The sequence below is a fragment of the Halichoerus grypus genome, chromosome 4 (genome assembly GCF_964656455.1).
Source record: "Halichoerus grypus chromosome 4, mHalGry1.hap1.1, whole genome shotgun sequence".
Lineage (NCBI taxonomy): Eukaryota > Metazoa > Chordata > Mammalia > Carnivora > Phocidae > Halichoerus > Halichoerus grypus.
The window spans coordinates 76,277,347-76,302,689 of record NC_135715.1 but is presented as its reverse complement, the minus strand read 5'-3'; the positions used below and the strand labels follow the sequence as shown (position 1 = coordinate 76,302,689).

Genomic DNA, 25,343 nt, shown 5'->3' with positions numbered 1-25,343 from the left:
CGAGGTTTGGCTGGAATTATTTTTTTAACCCAGTCTTTGGTTTTTAACGAGGAGTTTAAAACATTTACTTTCATTTTGATAGCTGTTCTATTTGGGCTTATCTATGTCTATTATTTCATGATTTTTATTTTTTATCATATTGAATTTAAGTCTGAAACAAGCCTGGTATAAGGGGAGATACAGAGAAACCAGTTCATGCATGTACTTGTTGGCCATTATAAGGATTTAGGATTTGTTTTAAATGCAATGGAAGAGCATTGAATTGTTTCAAACAGGGTACTCTTTGATTTCCTATACATCTTAAGATCAATATAATCATTATAAGGGAGAATAGATTTCTTGGAGGAAAGAGAGGAAACAGTAAGGCCAGTTAGGAGGATGTCAACTGTACTTCAGGCAATATCTATTGCCTGGTGACCTGGACTAGGTGGTAACAATGGTCATTGAAAGAAGATAATGATTCCAAATTAAGAACTGACATATAAAGACTTGCCAATAGATCAAATAGGTGGCAGGAATTGAGAGAAGGGATCAAAGATGGAAAGATTATATTTGCTTCTGGATGATGACATTATTCTCTGGGTAGTGGAGAAGGCTGAAGAGAACACATTTACAGGGCAAAGAGAATAGACAGTTAATGTTTTCGATGCATAAATGCAAGGTATCTATGAAACAACCAAGTGGATATGTCAAAGTCAGCTCTTGGATATGTGAGCTATTTATTGCACATAGTTGAAGTCTTGACTAGAGATATAAATGGAGGCCTCATCAACCAACTGAGCTTTGAGAGATGCCAGTGTTAGAGCCCAGCCAGGTAAAGGAAGGGCAGCCACTAAAGAGAAGTGTGAAGAGACAGACAATGGGGTAAGAGGAATGTCATAGGAGCCATTTTCTTGATGCCAAGAAAGGCTGTGTTCCCAGAATTTGGGTCCAGGAAAGATGAGAACAGAAACTGTCATTGAATATGTCATCCTGGAGGTCATGATTATCTTAACAAGAGCATCTTCTTTGGAGTATTAAGGCGAAAGGCAGTTTGTGGCGGTGGCAGAATAGAATGGATTGAAGGCAAGAGAGACATCATGTGAAGGTCTGGCTGTGAAGCGGAGCAATGGAAATCTTTTTTGTTTTTGTAGCACTTGAAAAGCTCATTTCAGTCCATAAGTACTCAATGCATGTGTGGAATCAATCTTAATAGTTATCAGTGTAGACATAAACATCTAACAGATGTCTGGGTATATATTATGCACTGTTTGGACAGAGGTATTCATGCTGAACTCTATTTCTGTAATTGAAAGAACCTGCGAGTAGGGAAGAATAGAGCAGCCTAGAGCAATTTCCCCTTCAGTGTTGGGTTCTATCCATGAACTTGATAGTACTGGGTTCTGTCCGTGAAGTCTTCACCACCATTCCAATTCATTTTGTACCATGGTCTTACTACAGATCTTCACATGAGTATCCATTCATCATAAATTATTCTAGGATTCAGAAGAGAAAGAAGGATGGTATCATCCAAATACTACAGATATTTTATTAGCGGAAATGACCAGACTGTTTACTATGCCTAATTGTGGTGATACATTTTTTTTTAAAAAAAGTTAACATTGTAACACTGGGCTTTTTTATTATTATACTTTCCTTATACAAATAATATTTATACAGGATCATATTATAGAGTTATTTAAGTGTATTATTTATATAATGATATTTTGTTGTGGAAGTTTTTTCCCTGTCTAAAATTTAGATTATATGACCCCAAACAATATGTTCTATTTTCCACAAGAAAGAGATGTTACGTCAATTATATATTTTTATATAATCACAGTTGGGAATATTAAATATGAATGCATACATAAGGGAAATATAGTTACACTGAAAATCAATGATTTATTATTTTATGAAACTATTTATGAAGCATCTCTTTTAATATATGCAAATAGGTTCTGAGGAATATTTACTTTGAGGCCAAATAGTAATAATAGAAGTAAGATCATATAATTTGAACATTGACAATTTCAATGATAGAGAAATTGCTGCTCTTATTTAACAATAATATTTAACAATAATAACAATAATAGGCTTTATGCCTGCCTTGTACTTGTGTGCATTACGATGATTACATGTCACTATAATATCACTAACTGGTTATGTTAAGTAATTGTCATACATTTAAAAACTAGTTACGGAGTTATAGCTCCTTGTAAAAGAGTGCCACTGACACTCTTAGAATAATTTCAACTTACCGGAACAGCTTAAAAATCCTATACGTTAGTTTGTATACATCAATTACATTTTCTTGCTCACACCTGTACAAATTCAGCAACAAGATCAAAATCTACTTGTGTTTTAATATATAGACTAAATGTTTCATTAGTTTGATGTCATTTGTTTTACTTTTGTAAAATGATGCATCTCTGGCTTTGTTTAGGGCCTGAAGGCGCACTTTTTGAACATTCAGTGGAGACCCCCCTCGTAAGAGCTGACCCATTTCAGGACCTGAGGTAAGAATTTTGTTCAAACATAAACTCTCCTATGGAAGATACCTGGATATGTGCTGGAACAATATTTTAGCAGTCATTACCAGATTGTGTCTTATTCCATTAACCCGGTTAATTGTCTTTATTCTCATGATGTTCCACTATTAACTAGTCATTACTTACTAAAATCCAAAGGAAGTAAAAAGTGCCACTGATTCCCTATGTTTGATCCATCCAAAACAGAAAATTTGCCATCTTAACCACTTTTAGGTGTACAGTTCAAGAAAGTATTTTAAGTACATCCCCACTGTTGTACAACCATCACCACCCTCCATCTCCAGATTTCTTTTCATTTTGCAGAACTAATACTCTGTGGCCAGTAAACAACTTCCCATTCTCACCTCTACCAAACCTGGAAACCACCATTCTACTTTCTGTCTCCACAAATTTGACAACTCGAGGCACCTCATATAAATGAAATCATACAGTATTTGTACTTTGTGACTGGCTCATTTCACTTAGCATAATGTCCTCAACCTTTGTTATATCTTTACATAATGTCAGAATATATAAAATCACCTAGTTCCAGATTGTAAATGTATTCTTTATAGAAGTCTCTGTGTGCCTATGTGTACTTTACTTTATCAATGCACTGCTGGGTGACATTTATTGCTGTAACTGTTTATTCCAATATTATATTTATATTTTATAACAAAATCAAATACTATTTTTTAAAAACAAGTATCTAATCTAAGGTAGCCCTTAAAATTACATTCAGTATTTGAACTGGAAATATATGCAGAACAATTAACATCCTAATATATTATGTATAATAGAGGAAATTAAGGAGTCCTGGCTTTACACAGAGAAGCCTTGTGACCTTGGCCAAACTTACCTTTTGAAACTATTTTTCTCATCTATAAAATGTTGATAGTAACATATATCTCAATGTATTCTGGGAAAGATTTAATTAGCTATTAGGTTAAAAGTATTTTGTAAACTGAAAGTTGAATACAAATAATCATTTTTATTATCATTATCATACCAAGTAGATAATCACAGTAAATGGAATAAAAGTTAGAAAATTAAGCATTTCTCTGATCTTTAATATCTAATTAAATATTAATTAAAAGCAAATGAGGGTTCAATTCATCTTACCCACTTAGAGAACATTTGCAGCATGAAAATAAATTGTGATTCTAATTACATTAGAACAATTTCATTATTTTTGATAAAGGATCACAAGATCAATATTACAGAATTATGATAGTTAGGGAAGAAGAACATTTTATTTTTCCAGGATAGAAAAATGATTCAATATCTTTAAAAATAATCCCATTAAAACCAATTTGAAATTATAAAATAATATAAATTGTAGAGATGCCAGACTCCTTTTTGAAGTAATTTACTTAACTGTTTTAAAATATATGGATCTCAAAATTAAACCCTTTATCTTATGTTGTCCCATCAGGGTATAATCTGCTGGTTAAACAGCAGGCCCTTGCTAAAAAAGAAATGGCAGAAGAGTATCCTCTTGCTTTCTAAAAGGTGGTACTAAGTGGGGGGTGGTCACATAAACCAGGTGTTACAGGCAAAGTGATCAAGAAGATAATGAAATTGTAAAAAAATCCTGGAGGAATGGGGCGAGGATGGAAGGCATGAACTGACAAGTACTGAATGTCTTCAACTGCCAGGATCTGTGCACTGTCCCATAATTTATCTTATTTAATCATCAACTCTACCTTAAAAATAAGCAACTCTATCCCCATTGTATAAAAGAGGAAAACCAAGATCTAGATAGCAGCATGTTCTAATCAAAGATTAAAAAGTAGCATAAATAAATAAACAAACAAATAAATAAATAGTAGCCAACGGATTATTCAAATTCAGCTCTGACTCCAAAGTCCATGTTTGTTGGGTGTATTCTCTTCACCACCTAAGTGGACCCTTGAGTGATTTATTCTTTGATTTACAACCAGATTCCTCTAAATGATTATATGATATTTGTATTTTCTTCTATAAATTCTTACCATAAACTGTCTTTCACTTTATATTTCTGAGTCTAGTACCATTACTATTCCTGACTTGAGTAAAGTAAAAATGATTCTAGAATCCCCTGAAAACAATGAATAAGGATTTTTTAGAGTTGAGATCATTATGCATTTATAAATATATCTCTGAAATATACATGTTTAAATATCACAAGTTTAAATTATTTATTTTTTTATTATGTTATGTTAATCACCATACATTACATCATTAGTTTTTGATGTAGTGTTCCATGATTCATTGTTTGCGTATAACACCCAGTGCTCCATGCAGACTGTGCCCTCTTTACTACCCATCACCAGGCTAACCCACAAGTTTAAATTTTGATATTTGTTCAGATGGTAGTCATAGAAGGGTGACAATTATTATTTTCTTTAAGAAGAAAGATAATGTGTATTTAAGCTAGATGCCACTACATTTCTTATAGCAAAATCATTCACAAGAAAAATACGAAGTCTGATATGCTTCCTTCATTCTGACATGCTACTTTTCATTCGTACATGATATAATTCATTCTTTTTTAAAAATTCAGCAAAAATATACTAAACATGTTTATGTACTGGAATGGTTGCTAGTTCTAGAGTGATAAAATGCATGGATCCTGCCCTTAATGATTTTAAAGTCTGTTGGGAAAGGAAACATGCAAACAAGTTAAAACAGTATAATTCCTTGCTATGATGAAAGTCCAAAATATAGTGAGGGCATAGGAGAAAAAGCATAAAATCTTCCCAGGGTAATCTGAGATGATGTCACAGAGAAGGAAGCAACTGAAACTTAAGGAAATCAGTAGATGTTAATATCACAGGGTAAACTGTAAACCCCCTGCAACCCAATAGGGATGTGGTGGCAATTAAGTAAGTTATTTGTAAATTCCTTGAAATGATGCCTAGCACATAGTCAATAATATAGGTGTGTGTTTTCATTAAATAAGTAAAATGAGAGGACATGGAAACATTTGCTCCTGTTTCAAACACTTGTAAATACCAGTTTACTTATGAATAAATAAAACATACATACATACATACATAAGCAAATGAATAAATATTTATAAGTATATATTGTATACTAATAATATTTATAAGTATACTTATAATATTATGGATATATTATAAGTATATAACATATATTGTATACTTATATTTATAAGTATATATCATACATATTATATACTTATAAATATTGCTCAAATACTTGTAAATACTGCTCAACTAGAAACCAAGACAAACTCATTCTTAGGTCCCAGTAACAAAGAGGAAATTCATTGTCAGAGCAGAGTGAAATCTAAAGCCAGGGTATTCATGGAGATATCAGGATGTCATAGAGATTGGGAGCTGGGACTTTAGTATATTATGGGACTGTGATACTAAGGCATAGCTCTGTGTGTGTGTGTGTGTGTGTGTGTGTGTGTGTGTGTGTAATGCCCAGACTGAGATACCCTGTAAACACTGGCCCCCATGAAAGATATTTGAAACAATTTGCCTAGTAGTCTAAAGATGCTGCAAACCCATCTTGGGCCATGAGTTGGGTTACCCACAAGAAATCATGAACGATAGGCCTTTGCTCAGCCAAGATCAGAGGACTAAATCCACACTACCTCATTGTATAAGAGCTCAAAGCTGGAAAATTAATGTTAACTACACTAAAGTCAAACTACAGCAAAGAAATATCCCATTACCCATGACATAAAAACATCTATGGAAAACAATCCTTGCTAAAAATGAGCTTACTACAATAATAATAATAATAATAATGAAAAGATAAAAAATCAGCAGCCACTACAAGTTACCCCCTAAAACTCTAAGTAGTAGAGCAAAGTGAGAGATTTTAAAACAGACATGAATAAAATGCTCAAAGAAGAAAAAAATTGAATATAAAGATGAGGCAAAGTCGTATAAAGATGGCAGATTTGGAAAATAACAAAATAGAAATTCTAGAAATGAGAGATCAAGTAATTAAAATAAAATCAGTGGCAACCAGTACTTGGTTTCTCATACCATTCTGCAATAAAAGGAATCAGGATTCTTCAGAGAAATGGCTCATTCTAGGACTGGGGCAGTGAATGTAAAAGATAAATTTGGAGCATTTTGTAGCACCAGCGAATAAGATGCGCTCAAAAATCGAAACAACAAGGGTACATCATCAAAAGGACACAGGAACCAAATGAAAGAGTTCCCAATCAAAAAGTTCCAAATCAAAAACAAAAAAAACAAAACCAACAAAACAAAACAAAAAAGTTCCCAATCAAAGCTGGACAATTTAAGCAAAAAATTTTTAACATACTGGGTCATAACCCAAAGTTGATGGGTATCAACTCTCTATGATTTTTTAGATTCCATCAAATACACTGTAAAGTGATGAGTCTTCTTTCAAAATGACAGTGTTTATAAGGCCGCAGAAATGGTATATTTTGCAAATACTTAAATTTATGTAAAACACAATGTTAACTTAAAAATGGGTAATGGGCACCTAGTTTTTCACTCTTTTAGGACAGCCTTGAAGAGCACTGCTCTGGGCTGGCTATTCTACCAAGTTTCACAAAGTGTGGGTTTCAGAAGTGAACGTATTGAACTTAGCCAGACTTGGCCAGTGTGCCTCTCCAAGTGCTTTGTGCTGATTTATAATTCCATGAGTGGTTTGAGAGTCTCTTTCCTCACCTTTTACCAGCATTTCACACTGTCAGACTTTATGACCTTTTTCGTGCTGATCAGTGTGATCTTGTGTTATTTTACATTTCATTTCCCTGGCGACTAGTGTGGTTAAGCATCTTTCATATTTTTATTCTGTTATTAAGGCTGCTGCTTCTGGAATTGACTCCATCTTCTTTGCTTCTTTAATTACTTTTTAAAACACATTTATAGTGATTAAAAATATACTATATATTCTGAATATTAACATTTTTCTATTAATTTTTAATGTTTATATACTCAAAATTATTAATCTTTTATTTCATTAAATCTGAATTTTAAACTTTACTTACAGAAAGAGGAATTTGTCAGCCCCGTTGTGGTTTGGCTTTCCCTTCTATATCAAAATACATTGTAGATCCCTAATGCATTTAGAGGTTATTCTTGTGTGAAGTATAAGGTGTGAGGTCTGCGTCTAATTTTCTCTTTTCCAATCAGCCAAACAGAGGTGCCAACAATTAGATAATTAGAAAATCTACCTTTGTCACTACAATTTGAAATACAACCATTATCATGTATTAAATTTCCCTATGCATGTGGGTCTGTTTGTATGTTTTCTTTTTTTTTATTTTTTTATTGTTATGTTAATCACCATACATTACATCATTAGTTTTAGATGTAGTGTTCCATGATTCATTGTTTGTGCACAACACCCAGTGCTCCATGCAGAATGTGCCCTCTTTAATACCCATCACCAGGTTAACCAATCCTCCCACCCCCCTCCCCTCTAGAACCCTCAGTTTGTTTTTCAGAGTCCATCAGATCTCATGGTTCGTCTCCCTCTCTGATTTCCCCCCTTCATTATTCCCCTCCTGCTATTTTCTTTTTTTTTTTTTAACATATATTGCATTATTTGTTTCAGAGGTACAGATCTGAGATTCAACAGTCTTGCACAATTCACAGCGCTTACCAGAGCAGATACCCTCCCCAGTGTCTATCACCCAGTCACCCCATCCTTCCCACCACACCCCCCACTCCAGCAACCCTCAGTTTGATTCCTGAGATTAAGAATTCCTCATATCAGTGAGGTCATAAGATACATGTCTTTCTCTGTTTGACTTATTTCGCTCAGCATAATACCCTCCAGTTTCATCCACGTCATTGCAAATGGCAAGATCTCATTCTTTTTGATGGCTGCATAATATTCCATTGTATATATATACCACAACTTCTTTATCCATTCATCTCTCGATGGACATCTTGGCTCTTTCCACAGATTAGCTATTGTGGACATTGCTGCTATAAACATTGGGGTGCACGTACCCCTTCGGATCCCTACATTTGTACCTTTGGGGTAAATACCCAGTAATGCAATTGCTGGGTTGTATGGTAGCTCTATTTTCAACTTTTTGAGGAACCTCCATACTGTTTTCCAGAGTGGCTGCACCAGCTTACATTCCCACCAACAGTGTAGGAGGGTTCCCCTTTATCCGCATCCCCGCCAACATCTGTCATTTCCTGACTTGTTAATTTTAGCCATTCTGACTGGTGTGAGGTGGTGTCTCATTGAGGTTTTGATTTGGATTTCCCTGATGCCGAGCGATGTTGAGCACTTTTTCATGTCTCTGCTGGCCATTTGGATGTCTTCTTTGGAAAAATGTCTGTTCATGTCTTCTGCCCATTTCTTGATTGGATTCTTTGTTCTTTGGGTGTTGACTTTGATAAGTTCTTTATAGATTTTGGATACTAGCCCTTTATCTGATATGTCATTTGCAAATATCTTCTCCCATTCTGTCAGTTGTCTTTTGGTTTTGTTGACTGTTTCTTTTGCTGTGCAAAAGCTTTTAATCTTGATGAAGTCCCAATAGTTCATTTTTGCCCTTGCTCCCCTTGCCTTTGGTGATGTTTCTAGGAAGAAGTTGCTGTGGCTGAGGTCGAAGAGGTTGCTGCCTGTGTTCTCCTTTAGGATGTTGATGGACTCCTGTCTCACATTTAGGTCTTTCAACCATTTGGAGTCTATTTTGGTGTGTGGTGTAAGGAACTGGTCCAGTTTCATTCTTCTGCATGTGGCTGTCCAATTTTCCCAACACCATTTGTTGAAGAGACTGTCTTTTTTCCATTGGACATTCTTTCCTGCTTTGTCAAAGATTAGTTGACCATATAGTTGAGGGTCCATTCCTGGGCTCTCTATTCTGTTCCATTGATCTATGTGTCTGTTTTTGTGCCAGTACCATACTGTCTTGATGATGACAGCTTTGTAATAGAGCTGGAAGTCCAGAATTGTGATGCCGCCAGCTTTGCTTTTCTTTTCAACATTCCTCTGGCTATGTGGGGTCCTTTCTGGTTCCATACAAATTTTAGGATTATTTTTTCCATTTTTTTGAAAAAAGTGGGTGCTATTTTAATGGGGATTGCATTGAATGTGTAGATTGCTCTAGGTAGCATTGACATCTTCACAATATTTGTTCTTCCAATCCATGAGCATGGAACGTTTTTCCATTTCTTTGTGTCTTCCTCAATGTCTTTCATGAGTATTTTATAGTTTTCTGAGTACAGATCCTTTGGCTCTTTGGTTAGATTTATTCCTAGGTATCTTATGGTTTTGGGTGCAATTGTAAATGGGATTGACTTCTTAATTTCTCTTTCTTCTGTCTTGTTATTGGTGTATAGGAATGCCACTGATTTCTGTGCGTTGATTTTATATCCTGCCACTTGACTGAATTCCTGTAGGAGTTCTAGCAGTTTTGGGGTGGAGTCTTTGGAGTTTTCCACATAAAGTATCATATCATCTGCAAAGAGTGAGAGTTTGACTTCTTCTTTGCCGATTTGGATGCCTTTGATTTCTTTTTGTTGTCTGATTGCTGTGGCTAGGACTTCTAGTACTATGTTGAATAGCAGTGGTGATAGTGGACATCCCTGCCGCATTCCTGACCTTAGGGGGAAAGCTCTCAGGTTTTCCCCCATTGAGAATGATATTCACTATGGATTTTTTATAGATAGCTTTTATGATATTGAGGTATGTACCCTCTATCCCTATACTCTGAAGAGTTTTGATCAAGAAAGGATGCTGTACTTTGTCAAATGCTTTTTCTGCATCTATTGAGAGGATCATATGATTCTTGTTCTTTCTTTTGTTAATGTATTGTATCACGTTGATTGATTTGCGGATGTTAAACCAACCCTGCAGCCCAGGGATAAATCCCACTTGGTCATGGTGAATAATCCTTTTAATGTACTGTTGGATCCTATTGGCTAGTATTTTGGTGAGAATTTTTGCATCCATGTTCATCAAGGATACTGGTCTATAATTCTCCTTTTTGATGGGGTCTTTGTCTGGTTTGGAGATCAAGGTAATGGTGGCCTCATAAAATGACTTTGGAAGTTTTCCTTCCATTTCTATTTTTTGGAACAGTTTCAGAAGAATGGGTATTAATTCTTCTTTAAATGTTTGGAAGAATTCCCCTGGGAAGCGATCTGGCCCTGGGCTTTTGTTTGTTGGGAGATTTTTGATGACTGCTTCAATTTCCTTAGTGGTTATAGGTCTGTTCAGGTTTTCTATTTCTTCCTGGTTGAGTTTTGGTAGTTGATACATCTCTAGGAATGCATCCATTTCTTCCAGGTTATCTAATTTGCTGGCATAGAGTTGCTCATAATATGTTCTTACAGTTGTTTGTATTTCTTTGGTGTTGGTTGTGATCTCTCCTCTTTCATTCATGGTTTTGTTGATTTGGGTCATTTCTCTTTTCTTTTTGATAAGTCTGGCCAGGGGTTTCTCAATCTTGTTAATTCTTTCAAAGAACCAGCTCCTACTTTCGTTGATCTGTTCTACTGTTCTTTTGGTTTCTATTTCATTGATTTCTGCTCTGATCTTCATTAGTTCTCTTCTCCTGCTGGGTTTAGGCTTTATTTGCTGTTTTTCCTCTGGCTCCTTTAGGTGTAGGGTTAGGTTGTGTACTTGAGACCTTTCTTGTTTCTTGAGAAAGGCTTGTATTGCTATATACTTTCCTCTTAGGACTGCCTTTGCTGCATCCCAAAGATTTTGAACAGTTGTGTTTCCATTTTCATTGGTTTCCATGAATTTTTTAAATTCTTCTTTAATTTCCTGGTTGACCCATTCATTCTTTAGTAGGATGCTCTTTAGCCTCCATGTATTTGAGTTCTTTCCGACTTTCCTCTTGTGATTGAGTTCTAGTTTCAAAGCATTGTGGTCTGAAAATAGGCAGGGAATGATCCCAATCTTTTGCTACCGGTTGAGACCTGATTTGTGACCTAGGATGTGATCAATTCTGGAGAATGTTCCATGGGCACTAGAGAAGAATGTGTATTCCGTTGCTTTGGGATGGAATGTTCTGAATATGTCTGTGAAGTCCATTTGGTCCAGTGTGTCATTTAAAGTCTTTATTTCCTTGTTGATCTTTTGCTTAGATGATCTGTCCATTTCAGTGAGGGGGGTGTTAAAGTCCCCCACTATTATTGTATTGTTGTCGATGTGTTTCTTTGCTTTTGTTATTAATTGCCTTATATAATTGGCCGCTCCCATGTTAGGGGCATAAATATTTACAATTGTTAGATCTTCTTGTTGGATAGACCCTTTAAGTAGGATACAGTGTCCTTCCTCATCTCTTATTACAGTCTTTGGCTTAAAATCTAATTTGTCTGACATAATGACTGCCACCCCGGCTTTCTTTTGGTGTCCATTAGGATGGTAAATGGTTTTCCACCCCCTCACTTTCAATCTGGGGGTGTCTTTGGGTCTAAAATGGGTCTCTTGCAGACAGCATATTGATGGGTCTTGTTTTTTAATCCAATCTGATAGCCTGTGTCTTTTGATTGGGGCATTTAACCCATTTACATTCAGGGTAACTATTGAAAGATAGGAATTTAGTGCCATTGTATTACCTGGAAGGTGACTGTTACTGTATATTGTCTGTGTTCCTTTCTGGTCTATGTTGCTTTTAGGGTCTCTCTTTGCTTACAGGATCCCTTTCAAGATTTCTTGTAGGGCTGGTTTCGTGTTTGCAAATTCCTTTAGTTTTTGTTTGTCCTGGAAGCTTTTTATCTCTCCTATTTTCAATGACAGCCTAGCTGAGTATAGTATTCTTGGCTGCATATTTTTCTCATTTAGTGCTCTGAATATATCCTGCCAGTCCTTTCTGGCCTGCCAGGTCTCTGTGGATAGGTCTGTTGCCAATCTAATGTTTCTACCATTGTAGGTTACATATCTCTCCTCCCGAGCTGCTTTCAGGATTTTCTCTTTGTCTCTAAGACTCATAAGTTTTACTATTAGATGTTGGGATGTTGACCTATTTTTATTGATTTTGAGAGGGGTTCTCTGTGCCTCCTGGATTTTGATGCTTGTTTCCTTCCCCAAATTAGGGAATTTCTCTGCTATAATTTGCTCCAATATACCTTCTGACCCTCTCTCTCTTTCTTCTTCTTCTGGGATCCCAATTATTCTAATGTTTCATCTTATCGTATCCCTTATCTCTCAAATTCTGCCCTCAAAACCATACACTAGAGATTTAGGGTATATTGATCTGCAGTAGTTGTTTATCTCTCTTTTTCTCAGCTTCTTTATTTTCCATCATTTGGTCTTCTATATCACTGATTCTCTCTACTGCCTCATTTATCCTAGCAGTTAGCACCCCCATTTTTTATTGCACCTCATTAATAGCCTTTTTGATTTCGACTTGGTTAGATTTTAGTTCTTTTATTTCTCCAGACAGGGTTTTTCTAATAACTTCCATGCTTTTTTCAAGCCCAGCTAGTATCTTTAAAGTAATGATTCTGAATTCTAGATCGGATATCGTACTACTGTCCATATTGAGTAGGTCCCTGGCAATCAGTACTACCTCTTGTTCTTTTTGTTGAGGTGATTTTTTCCATCTTGTCATTTTGTCCAGAGGAGAATAGATGAATGAGAGAACAAAATGCTAACAGGGTAACAACATCCCCAGAAAATACATACTAAACAAATCAGAAAAGACCTCAAGCCAGGGGAAAAGAAATGGAAAGAAAGAAAAAGAAAAAGAAAAAAAAAGAAAAGAAAAAGAAAAAGGTAAAAACAAACAAAAACAGAACAAAACAAAAAAAAAACAGAATATGATCAAATATGATCAGGCTTGTGCATAGATCAGTGCCACACACTAGATTTGGGTGTATTTTGGTCTTTTAGAAGAAAGTGCCTCCCAAAATTTTAAAGAAAGAAAAACTTATATATGTACAAAAATAAGGGTTGATATGATGAAGGGATGGAATATGAATGTAAAGATGAAAATTATAAAAAATTTTATAAAAGGAATTGATAAGAAGTTGTTTGAGAAATAGAAAGAAAAGGATTTAAAAAAAAGGGGGAGAGAATGTAATCAGGAGAGTAGAACAAAACCATACACTAGAGATTTAGGGTATATTGATCTGTTAGAAGAAACTATCTCAAAATTTTAAAGAGAGAACAACTTATATATATATATGCCAAAAATAAGGGTAACTACTATGAAGGGATAGAATATGGCTCTAAAAATGAAAAATAAAAATGTTTTTTAAAAAAGGGATTGATAAGATGTTGGTTGAAAAAGGGAAAAAGAAAAATTCAAAAAAAAAAAAAAGACAAAAAAAAAAAACTAACTTTGAAAGACTAAAGAATCATGGTAAAAAAGCCATGAATTCTATGTGCAGTATTCCCCTAGCAGTGGCGTTCTGCTGTTTCACTGATCGGTAAACTTGGTCTTGGCTGGCTGTTCTTGCTGATCTTCTGGGGGAGGGGCCTGTTGCCATGATTCTCAAATGTCTTTGCTGGAGGCGGAATTGCCCCGCCGTTGCCGGGGGCGGGCTAAGTAATCTGCTCGGGTTTGCTCTAGGGAGCTTTTGTTCCCTGCAAGCTTTCTGTACAGCCTTGGAGGCCGAGAGTGAAAATGGCGGCCTCCCAATCTCCGCCCAGAGGAGCCGAGAACTCAGGGCCCCGCTCCTCAGTGAGCCGAGAAAAGCAGTCAGTCACTCCCGTCTCCCTGGTCTCCGGCCACACTCCGTGCCCACCCAGCCTGTGACTGAGCATTTCTATCTCTGGCACCCGACCCCGTGTGGAGTCTCCAAACCCAGCAGATCCCTGCGGTGCGCTCCCGCGCTGCTCCTCCCGGGGGAGGAAGGGGAGTCTCCCTGGATCTAACACTTGTTGGGTCCCTGCTGGAGGAGCAGTGGCCCGACTGTGCCGCGGATCACGGTTTATGGCAACCCCGAGCTGAGAGCCCGGGCCTCTGCAGCCGGCTTCCCTGCTCCAATACCTGGGAGCTCTGCCACACTCAGGCACCCCTGGTCTTTCTGTGACCCCGAGGGTCCTGAGACCACACTGTCCCGCGAGGGTTCCACCCCCCGCTTAGCCACTGGAGCGACCTCCCTCAGCTGAGTCAACTTCTAAAAGTTCCGATTTTGTGCTCCGCGGCTCTATCACTTGCCAGAAGCAGCTGACGGAGACCCCCTCCCCCGCCGTCTATCCTCCCGAACATCACCTCGAACATCACCTCAGATTCACTTCTCCGCACATCCTACCTTCCAGAAAGTAGTCACTTTTCTGTTCAGAGATTTGCTGCTATTCTGTTCTTCGATCTCCTGGTGTTCAGAATGGTTTGATCCCTATCCAGCTGAATTCCTGAGACCAGACGAAATCCAGGTCTCCTACTCCTCCGCCATCTTGCTCGGCAATTTGTCTTTTTAAACCTGTACGTTTAATAAAGTTCCATTTTGATCACCTGTATTTCTCTAGGAAATTACTAATTTAATCATGGTTTTCAAATGTATTTGTATAAATACATGGTCTGAAATGGTATCTTGTGAATTAAATTCCTTCTGTTTCAGTGTTTTTTCAAACAACTCACTGATAAAAAAATCAGTGTCTATAAATGCACCATTAACAAATGAAGCATTGATTGCTCTCAGCTTGCATAATCACATTTCTTATCCCAAGTGTTTATTTCTCATTTATCACAGGTTACCATCTTGAAGCTACTTAAACAATGAAAGCAATTTGTGCCTCATGGTAATTAACAGTTTATGGTGTGGCTGGTCTTCCTTAATTCTAGCAGTTCCAAGAAAAAAGAAAAAATCATAAAATATCAAAACAAAATATAGTATATTTAGTCAATTCAGAAGTAAAAACAGTTTGAGGGGTTGAAAGTTGCATCCAATAACAGAAAGTAAAATGCTGGGGGGACTACCTTGGCTGGCTTAGTCGATAGAGCATGCGACTGTTGATCTCAGGGTTGTAAGTTCGATCCCTATATTGGGTGTAGAGATTACTTAAAAAATAAAATCTTTAAAAAAAAAAATGAAAGAAAGTTTCATCCAATAATGGAATAGTGAAAATAAACCCTTAGGAACTTTGATATATTGGAAACCACTGCTTGGGCATTAGCGAAGGAAGTGAATTCTTTCAAAAACACTTTCATTTTTCATATTTAGGTCTTTAATCCAACCAGATTTGCTTTTTCATGTGGGGTGTATTATTATGTTTCAGTTGTTTCTCTAGGGATTAAATTTCTGGATTTGAGATTTTATCCCCTACAGTAAGGTTTCTAACTTTTAATAGGTGAATTTAACTACTTATATTTATTATGATCACTGATTTATTTGACATATTTCTGTGGTGTCATGTTTAATTTACTGTGCTTTTTCTTTTCATTTTTTCTTCTTTCTGACCTTTGGTTCGATTATTAAACTTCTCCTTATTCTCCCTGCCATATTTCTCTCTAGTGGTTCTGGTTTCATTCTTTTAATGATTATCCTTTATATTTTATATGCATGGAGATAAATTAATACTTTCTAAGTTTGTCATTATCATTCTCTTTTCAAATTATACCAAAATTTTAGAAAGTTATTCCCACCCAAATTTCGGTTTGCGTGTTGTTTTGTTTCAACTTTGCTTTTACTCATCTCTCTGGTTATGTTTTTCAGGCAATAAAGATTTAGCTTTACCCACACGCTGTGTTGATTTTTCTAATGTCCATCACTGCTTCTTCCAAAATACTCATTTCTTCTGGTTTTAGTTTCTATAAGTACTTTCTTCAGTGATGATCTGTATAGACAATAAACTTTTCCTTCTGGGCCTGAGATGTCTAGTCCCTTCATAGCTGAAAGATGGCTAAGTTGGGATATATTTCTAGACTGACAATAATTTTACACTGGCATTTTTAAGATATTATTCATTACTTTTGGGTCTTTGGTAAATAAGCAATTTGATTTTCATTCTGAATACTTTTAAGACCTTCTCATAATCTTAATGTTTTGCAGTTTTACCAGAAAGTGTTTGGGTGCTGGATATGTCTTAATTTGTACTTGGGTATCAATATACCTCTTCAGTTTTAGGAACTCACGTTATTTTTCAATTTTGGAAAATGATTAAACATTACCTCTTTATATCTGTGTCTTCTCATTCTCTAGAGTATAGGTGTTCTTAACTTGTGGTCTGTGGATCCCCGTGTCCAAGAATAGAATTTAGTGGGTTAATGATTTTGAATGTGAAAAAAAAAAATCCTTCATTTTCACTGACCTCTAATTGAAATTTAGCATCCCTTCAACTATAAATGAGAGATAACAAACCACAGTAGTATTAGCAGTTTCTTTGACTTTTTAATCTGTAGAAGCCAGAGATACTTTAATATCACATGAAGGTTATAGCAAGTATCTCAAAATACATTACATACTCTACTACTTTGAAATTATAGTAGTTGTAAGCCCTTTGGCCAGATCTTATTTAATTAACAAGTAAGCTCATAAATTGCTATATCACCCATTTAAGTAATGTTTACATTTGTATTTAAAAGTCATTAGTTTCCTTTGAAATTCTGTACTTTATTTTATGCATTTAAAAACATTAATTGTGCATTTCAAATTTTACATTTCTTGTTTTCCCACAGAAATACCAAATCTACATTACAGTGTCCTATTCTCTTTTGATATATGGCATGTCTACTATTCAGTCTACCAGAAGACTTTAATTTTTTTATTTCATTAATTTCTACTTACCTGGTTTTTAAATCTTTCTTTTTCTATTCTGGGCTTGTTCTGTGAGTGTTAATTTATCTCTTTGGATGCTCTAAACTTAGTCCCTTTCTGACTGCTCTATTATCTCTAGTTCCTCATGTTGACAGATTCTCCCATGTGGTTTGAAAATTCTGTCTGAGAGCTCATCCTCTTTGGCCCTTCATCTAGGTGCAGTTCTCACCGGGACTCTTTTAACATTTGCCTTTAATGTCAGTTTCCCACTCACTTCTGCCAGGGTCCTGCAGGGGGCACTGTTCTGAAGCCAGCGTTCACAGGTATTTCTCAGGTTGGGCTGATACAAGGCCTGAATAGTGTGTGGATTTGGCTTCTACAATAGTGCATGATTTAAGACTTCCTGCTCACATTCCAGAAAGAGCAGCCTGCTTTAGGGTTCTTATCGTACTGTGTTTCAACTCCCATCTGTATGCCCAGAGCCCATTTCCAAACACTCTTCCCATGCCCCCCACAGTTGGCCACAACTCCTTCCCTGTAGAGATTTAAAATACCAGACCACAAGGCATTTATCTGCCCATTACCTCCAAGGGCTCCAGCATTTCAACTCCCACTCATCACTCTGGTTACGAGTTTCTTCTGTTCTGGCACTATGAAAATGCCCTTTGTTTTTCTGGGTTTGTTTTTGTTGTTGTTATTTATGCCTAGTATCTGTTTTAATGTTTTTTATTGTATTTTATCCAGCATTTATATGTAAGTGGGGGCTGAGGGCAGAGCTCTGCATCTGTTCATCTGTCTTGACAGGTCTTTATAGAGTGATTTTTTTTTTTTTTAAAGATTTTATTTATTTATTTGACAGAGAGAGACACAGTGAGAGAGGGAACACAAGCAGGGGGAGTGGGAGAGAGAGAAGCAGGCTTCCCGCAGAGCAGGGAGCCCGATGCGGGGCTCGATCCCAGGACCCTGGGATCATGATCTGAGCCGAAGGCAGACGCTTAACGACTGAGCCACCCAGGCACCCCTATAGAGTGATATTTTTAAAGCAAAAATGGAATCTTGTTATTCCTCTGCTTACATCCTTTAAGCTTCTTGAATGTTAGATTCCTAAGGGCAGGAAGCCTGTCTGCCTTTTTTGCTACTGTTTTTCTACAAATCTAGAAAAGCACATGATAGGGACTTAATAAATAAGGGTTAAATGACTAAATACATTATTCCGCACACTTTTAGATTAAAGACCAACACAGTTAACATAGTCTAGTGGTCAGCATGGCCTAACAGTGGACATAATCTAGTCCTTGCATGATTTGGCCAGTGCTGCCTCTAGGCCAGCTTTTCTTGTCAATTTGTATTTATGCTTCCCAGTCTCTCATCCTATTTACAAAATTTAGACTTACTGTAAGCCTGAAAGAGCTTAAAATCATGAGCAATAACTATTACAATCATACATGCTTGACTAGTTATATTCTCTAAATGCAAAAGTGAATATGGGCAAAGGGCAAGTATACCATATATATATATGTATATATATATGTGTGTGTGTGTGTGTGTGTGTGTGTGTGTGTGTGTGTGTGTGTGTATAAACACACAGCTTATTTATTTGGTATATTTCTGGGTCACAGTTCAAAATTTTTTGTTCCTCACATAAGTCATGAGTAAATATTTATATATTCACATATTTGAAGAAAGGGTTGGATATCTAACTAGCAAACTAAAATATAACAAAAGAGAAAAAAATTGAGTTGCTTTATATCTGACTGCTGTTCAGTGTGTTCATGAAAATGTATACTTCAGAGCATTCTAATCACAACCTTTTTTGATAAAATGTGTCCCAACTTGTGCTGAACTGACATATTTCATCTTCAAGGCTAGAAATGATACAAAGGGGAAGAAATTTGCTATTCCAGAAGCACCATATTATAATATGGTTTAAAACTAGTAGTTAGTCCTATTGAGGTTATTTTGTTGTTTGATGACTGATCTTTGAAACAAACTCACCTTCCCTAGGATCTTCAAATTTACAAATGGATTGCCTGAAATGGACCAGACCTCTACAAGTTGCTTACATGTCTTCCTCCCTTCCTTTCCTTCCCCATCCCTTTCCCCTTTTTTCCTATCAATCCAGACAGGAAAAATGTAGACAACTAGCAAAATGGGCAGGCAATCAGCAGACCAAATCATCTAGATGTATCTAAGCGTTTCCCCATAACCTAAGCTTAACATAATTTGACTGACAAGTTCTATAAATGTCTCTAAGTGTTTCCTTGTACTCAAAGTAAATATAAATTTCAAAATGTACAACAGATCAAATTTTACATATTAAGATGTACGTAAGAAAATGAAACTTTGTTTTCTGTAACAAATAGTGGTAGACAAAAACTTGCCAATTAAAGGCAGCAATTCCTCTGAGCTAAACATCTACTGAATAAATATTCAGTCAGTTCAAATGCAAATCAATGACCCAGGTACTTCTTTCCTCTGGAGCCACTCTGCTTTCTCTCTCCTACCCATGCCTACTCTTAATCTTACCTGCTGTGAGAGAATTACACACTGTTTGGTATCCTGTTCCACTTCATTGATCTTTAAACATTTCAATCAAATCAGCCTTTCAGATTGTTGGGTTGGGTTGGGTTGAGTTGGGTTGGGTTGGGTTGAGTTGAGTTGGGTAGGGTTGGGTTGGGTTGATTTGGGTTGGGTTGAGTTGGGTTGGCTTGGGTTGGGTTGGGTTGGGTTGGATTGGGTTGGGTTGGGTTGAGTTGGGTTGGGTTGGGTTGGGTTGAGTTGGGTTGGGTTGGGCTGGGTTGGGTTGAGTTGGGTCGGGTCAGGTTGGGTTGGGTTAGAGTAGCTGAAAAATCTTTCAAGTGATCATGTTATGCCACCTGGTGGAAATTTAGTATTTTTCAGGCAGAAGCAAATAGAATTTCTCTGGTCCATATACTCCTGGTTCTCTATGTTTGACTTAGTCACAAGGAGATTCTGATAAATTATACAAAAACAAAGCCAGCTGGGGCAGTCTCCATTCTGTTTCCCAACCCTAACAGTTCAGTATTTTCCCAAAAGAAATCTTCACATGTGCCCTGTAATCCTCCTAAATTAAAAAATAAATAAATACAAACAAAACCTAAAGACTAAGCTTACATTCTACTTTATGAAGAGGTAGCAAATGAATGTCTTACCCTTAAGTTTGTCTTCTTCCTGGACAGGTTTGTGTTTTCACTACAAAGTTTTACCAAGTTATTCACAAATTGCATTTTCGTCTGGTGTGATATGCAGAGTGCTTAACCCTGCCATCTGAGACTACTATGTTGGGGGTAGAGTTGTGTAATGTTTTTATCTGTTTTTAGAGGATACTAATTTTGTAGATTCTTATTGATGGGAAGTTAATTTCTTTACTGCACATTATTTCTGGATTTATCGATAAAGAATGTACACTATATTAGCATTCAAGAATGACATCATGATACTATATGCTTTGTTAATTGTATTTTCTACGCAAAGCCATTCAATGAGGGATTCCTGGGGTAGTTTTTTTTTAATACTATTTTTTGTTGCTTCTTTCCCTCATTTCAGGTTAGAATCCCCCACACGGAGTCTAAGCATGGATGCCCCAAAGGGTGTTCATATTAAAGCTCATGCTGGGAAAATTGAGGCTCTTTCTCAAATGGATATCATTTTTCAAAGTAGTGATGGAATGGTGAGTTTGGTATATGAAGCTCCTGTTGTATGTCCTGATGACTTTCAGAGCAGATAGAGACTATCAGTTCTTCAATTACCTACTGATCCAACTTCTCTCAATATGGCAGTCACTGGGACTTACCTGTAAATGACAACCATTATTGGTTATTGCCTCGAACCCTATGCTTGCTCACATCAAATTATGTTTAAACAAAAATTAAATATGAAAAATAAGAGCTTTAAAAGTCAACCACAATAAGGATAAAATCTGGAACTTCAAGTCCAGAAATAAAACATCGCTGATATAAGCCAGTCATAATGAGGCAGTAGAGAACTTGCTACTCAACATTGATTGTTCTAGTACTAGATAAATTCATGAATTACCCATCTGAGTTCAGGAAAACTAACAGGCCTCTCCAGACCTGGACCTGTCTTCTCATTTGTCAAATAAGGAAAATAATATTTGCTTAACTATGTCACAGTGCTGTGAGAAAGCAATGTGGTAATATGGGTGGCAACATTTTGAAATTATTATATTAATCTGATATTAAGAGGAAGGTGTGGTTGAGGGAGCAAATGGAGGACATGAGAGGCAGCTCATGAGTGTGGACAGGACCCGTCCAATGGCAGGCTGCTAGTGGAATATAAAAGACATCCGGTGAAGCCCCTTCAAGTTGTAACTGAAGAAGTTATGATGCCAAGAGCAGATAAATGCAAAAATGGAAGTCAAGCATTTTGGAATCTCATTACTAAATTATAATGTCACTGCATACTTAAAATATATTACCTTGAAAAAAATATGCTAATTTTAATTTTGAAATAGCCTCACTTATTTCCGTGAATAAGGTGCCATTTTTATAGTAGCACATAGCCTGACTCATAAGCTGATGTCCCTTATTACTGGAAGCTAGTTCAAAGTGTGGGGATATCTGGCTTCCCATAAGATATATATTCCTATAAAGATAAACGAAGGTGAGCAAGGAAAGGGTATGTGGATTGCCAGTGACTAGAGTTTTCTGGAAGAGCAATAAAAAAATAACAACTAGAAAACAAAGTCACTGATTAACCATAAGAAAGGAAAGCGAAGAAGCCAACAAGGAAAAGGTAAAGCACATTAGCGAAAACCAACTAGCCACAGAACCCAAAGCTCTGGACAATAGCGTAAGTAGGTTCTGTGTTTAAAAAAAAAAAATACAATACATATTTCATTTCTTTTACTATGACAGTGTCCCAGACCACAAGGTAAAGCTTTGCTTTTAATATTTTTCCACCCACTGCTGCCCATGGCAGTGGTCAGCTTCCCAAGAGGGCGTACAGACTGCAAGCATCAGTTTAAGAAAAGAGTAGAGTTCATGGATGAGAGTATGGAAAATAAAGGAAGAGTCCAAAATTATCTGCAAGGCACAACATTATGCCCGTCCATGACATGCTTTAATTCCTTCTAATAAGGAGCGCCCTGGCATGGGTAAAATTGGGCTACTCAGTGGGACAGTTCTTCATTCCCAAAAAGATTTCCAAACCTCAATTAATGGCCATCTGTTTACATTTCAGTGTAACTAAGCTGTTATAGGAACAAAAACCCCAATAGCTTTCATTTAATTTTAGTTGGCTTTTTAGTCTGTGTGTCTACTGCTTTTCTACATCTAAGAGAAGTTAGGGAAATGGTTGGCAGCTAATAGGATGAAGTTAATTGCCTCTCATAGGAAAACAAAATCAGCAGAAATTCCAACATTCACAGGTAAAAATTATTAAGATGAATTTATTTCTGCAGCTTGTACTTTATCCTAATGGGGTAGAGAAGGTGATTTAGCATAAAGTCAAAATAGGTCACAAGATAAATGTGAATTAAAACTTTTTTTCAGATAATTCTGAAATGTATTTTTAGTATAGCACATAAATCTTCCTAGCTCAACTAGCACAATGGGTTAAAAAAAAAAAGACTTCAATTTGGAGAAGGAATTATTAAGCCCCTGCCTGAATGGAAAATAGAAATAGGCTTTAAAAGACTCTGATAGTGTCTTAAGGTGCCTATTTCATTTTCTATGCAGAGAAGAAACTAATCTGTTTGGAGCATTTTGAGATATGAGTTTCACACTATCATGTCCATTCTCCTTTACCACTTCATCTCTCGTTTTCTCCCAAACAGCTTGTGCTTGATGCTGAAACTGTGTGTTTACCCAAGTTGGTTCAGGGGACTCAGGGTGCTGCCGGCAGCTCACAAAGACTCTATGAAATCTGTGTGTGTCCAGATGGGAAGCTTTATCTGTCTGTGGCTGGCGTGGGTACCACATGCCACGAAAACAGTCACATCTGTCTCTAAACCACCTGCATCTTCCACGGAGCACCTGCCTCATTTCATTGAGCTTTACAGATGCCGACCTCAAGCCTTCACACCAAGCAACTTGACATCCTGGTGGATGGTGGATAGGAAGTAGGAGGGCACACTTTCAAAAGGAACTCAGAAAAATGTACCAGTGAAGGTGTTCTGATGAAAATCCATGATCTCAGAAATGGTGTGCACATATTAGACACAAAAGTCTAGCGATAGCAACAAAAAAGAAAGTCTTTATTCCACTAGGTTTATTTTCATCAAAGCCATTGTGACTTTTCTTTTTCTTTCTTGTAGAAAATCAATCTGCAATGGAATATTGAATTGCTGTGTGGAATTAATTTATGCTATTCAACGTGACTATCTAACTCCCCATAAAAGTAGCATTGGTCAATACTAAAATGCCCCCAAAGTTCTATGTGGTGTTTCCACTATATCACTCCAACCCACAAGTTCTCTCATTTTAATGCAAAGTGTGTCAGGTTTCACAAGAAATCTTCAGGTTTTGAGGGGACTTGGGTTGATCTGATTTTCAGTATGTAGTCAAAGGAATAAATTATACAAAACTAATCATGTTTCCTTTATATACAGTTATAAGCAATAAAAATCAACCTACATTTTTCACAAACTTCAATTTGTCTTCCTTTCTTTAATCCCCACAACAGCGCTTTGAGGTAATATTTTCCCCCAAGTTACTGGTAATTAAAAAAGGTTCAGCTAGGACAAGTCAGAAGGTCAGGCGGTAGCTAGTGAAATTAAACTGAAATGTGACCCTACATGTGAACAGCTGTTTTCATTTCGAAAATCTCTGGTATGTTGTTTCATTCCATCCAAACACCAGCCTACGTGAGAATTGTGTAGATGGGATGATATTCTTTGACAAGTGAAGAAACCAAAGTCCACCAGGATCAAACAGCTAGTAGGTGGTGGGACTCATAACGGCCCAGCCTGTGCATTTACCTCTTACACAAAGTAACAGACTTGATGTTACTTCATAGAATCACTCTCTTCATTTTTGAAAGTAGGTTTAATACCAACTGGTCGTATGTGTTGCTATGTAAGTCAAATAGGACACACTGAACCTATGAAAACAGGCTAGCCTGTGTAAGCCACTCACTGACTTTATAAAGTGCCAGTCATCACAAAGACTGGTGAGTTTGGTTTGGTTTGGCTTGGGTGTTTTACCAGTTGTTATAATTAGGATCTCCAAGTAGCACAAGATGTGGTAGGACCAAGAGCATTGCAACTTTCTATTTATAGGATTTATAACTGTAAACACGAGTTCAGATTCATTTTCTGCGGTCTCAGAACTGAGAGAAAGTGGAAGAGTGAACTCTTGATTTCTCATGCTGTTTTAACAAGGTCATTTAACAGCATAGCCCGCTTATAACAAATCCTGGATTTTCAAACTGTTATGTGCATAAACACTTGAAATTACAAAAAAAAATTAGGTGTGTCCTGAGCAGTTAAGAACAAACTCGACTCTAAATATAATGCACCTAAAATTTCACAGGGGGTGGGTGTTTTTAGGTTATAAATTGGTATTCACTTTTCCATTTAGTTAAGTCCTGATTTCTTAAACAAATGTTTGCTTTCTTGCTACAGCATTCCTACTGTCCTAGTAAGTAACACTGCCTTTGTTTGGTCATATTTACTCTCTTGCTCCATGTTCGTGCAAAACAAATGTCTTCAAGCTTGGTTGACACAAGGTCAAGAAAAAGAATCAAGGAGAAATTATTGAGGATAAAACCCTTTAAATCAAAGACGTAAATTAGATTTTTTTTCTCCTTTGTTATTTGGAATCATCATGAAAGAAGTTGTTGCAGATAGCTGCATTCTCCAGAATGATAAGGAATTTATTTCTGGTTAGAATCAAAACTTTTAGATAGGCTGTATTATAAAATATATTACATAAACCTGTCTTTTTAAACACGTTATGCAATGTAATTTAAATTTTCATTAAAAGTCCAAGGTCATGATTATGAACATACCTAATGAACATACCTAATGACCTATGTACACTAATACTCAGTAAATATACTGATTGTAGACTATTAAGTGTTGATATTTGAGTGACCTCAAAAAATAGCCCTTATTTCTTTTTCAACTTCCAAACCAGCTGAGTAGGCACAAGTCAGAATGATGAAGATCAAAATGTCAGCTTTAATAGTAAAAAAGTTTGATTTGCAGCAAAATGGACTGCCCTAAGAC

General features: G+C 36.6%; 1 protein-coding gene across 4 annotated transcripts in view; it reads left to right on the top strand.

Moving 5' to 3' along the window:
* SGCG (sarcoglycan gamma) overlaps positions 1–23,760 on the top strand; it is a 127,307-nt gene extending 103,547 nt beyond the window's left edge. For 3 of the 4 annotated variants that reach the window (XM_036074309.2, XM_036074310.2, XM_036074312.2), the window contains exons 6-8: positions 2,426–2,498; positions 20,699–20,822; positions 22,950–23,760. In XM_036074309.2, the coding sequence (XP_035930202.1) occupies positions 2,426–2,498; positions 20,699–20,822; positions 22,950–23,123 (371 nt within the window). In that variant the 3' untranslated portion in view covers positions 23,124–23,760. Of the gene's footprint in view, positions 1–2,425; positions 2,499–2,834; positions 2,965–20,698; positions 20,823–22,949 lie in introns of those variants that run through there. The other variant, XM_036074315.2, reaches the window with a different exon arrangement.
* The last annotated feature ends 1,583 nt before the right edge of the window (positions 23,761–25,343 follow it).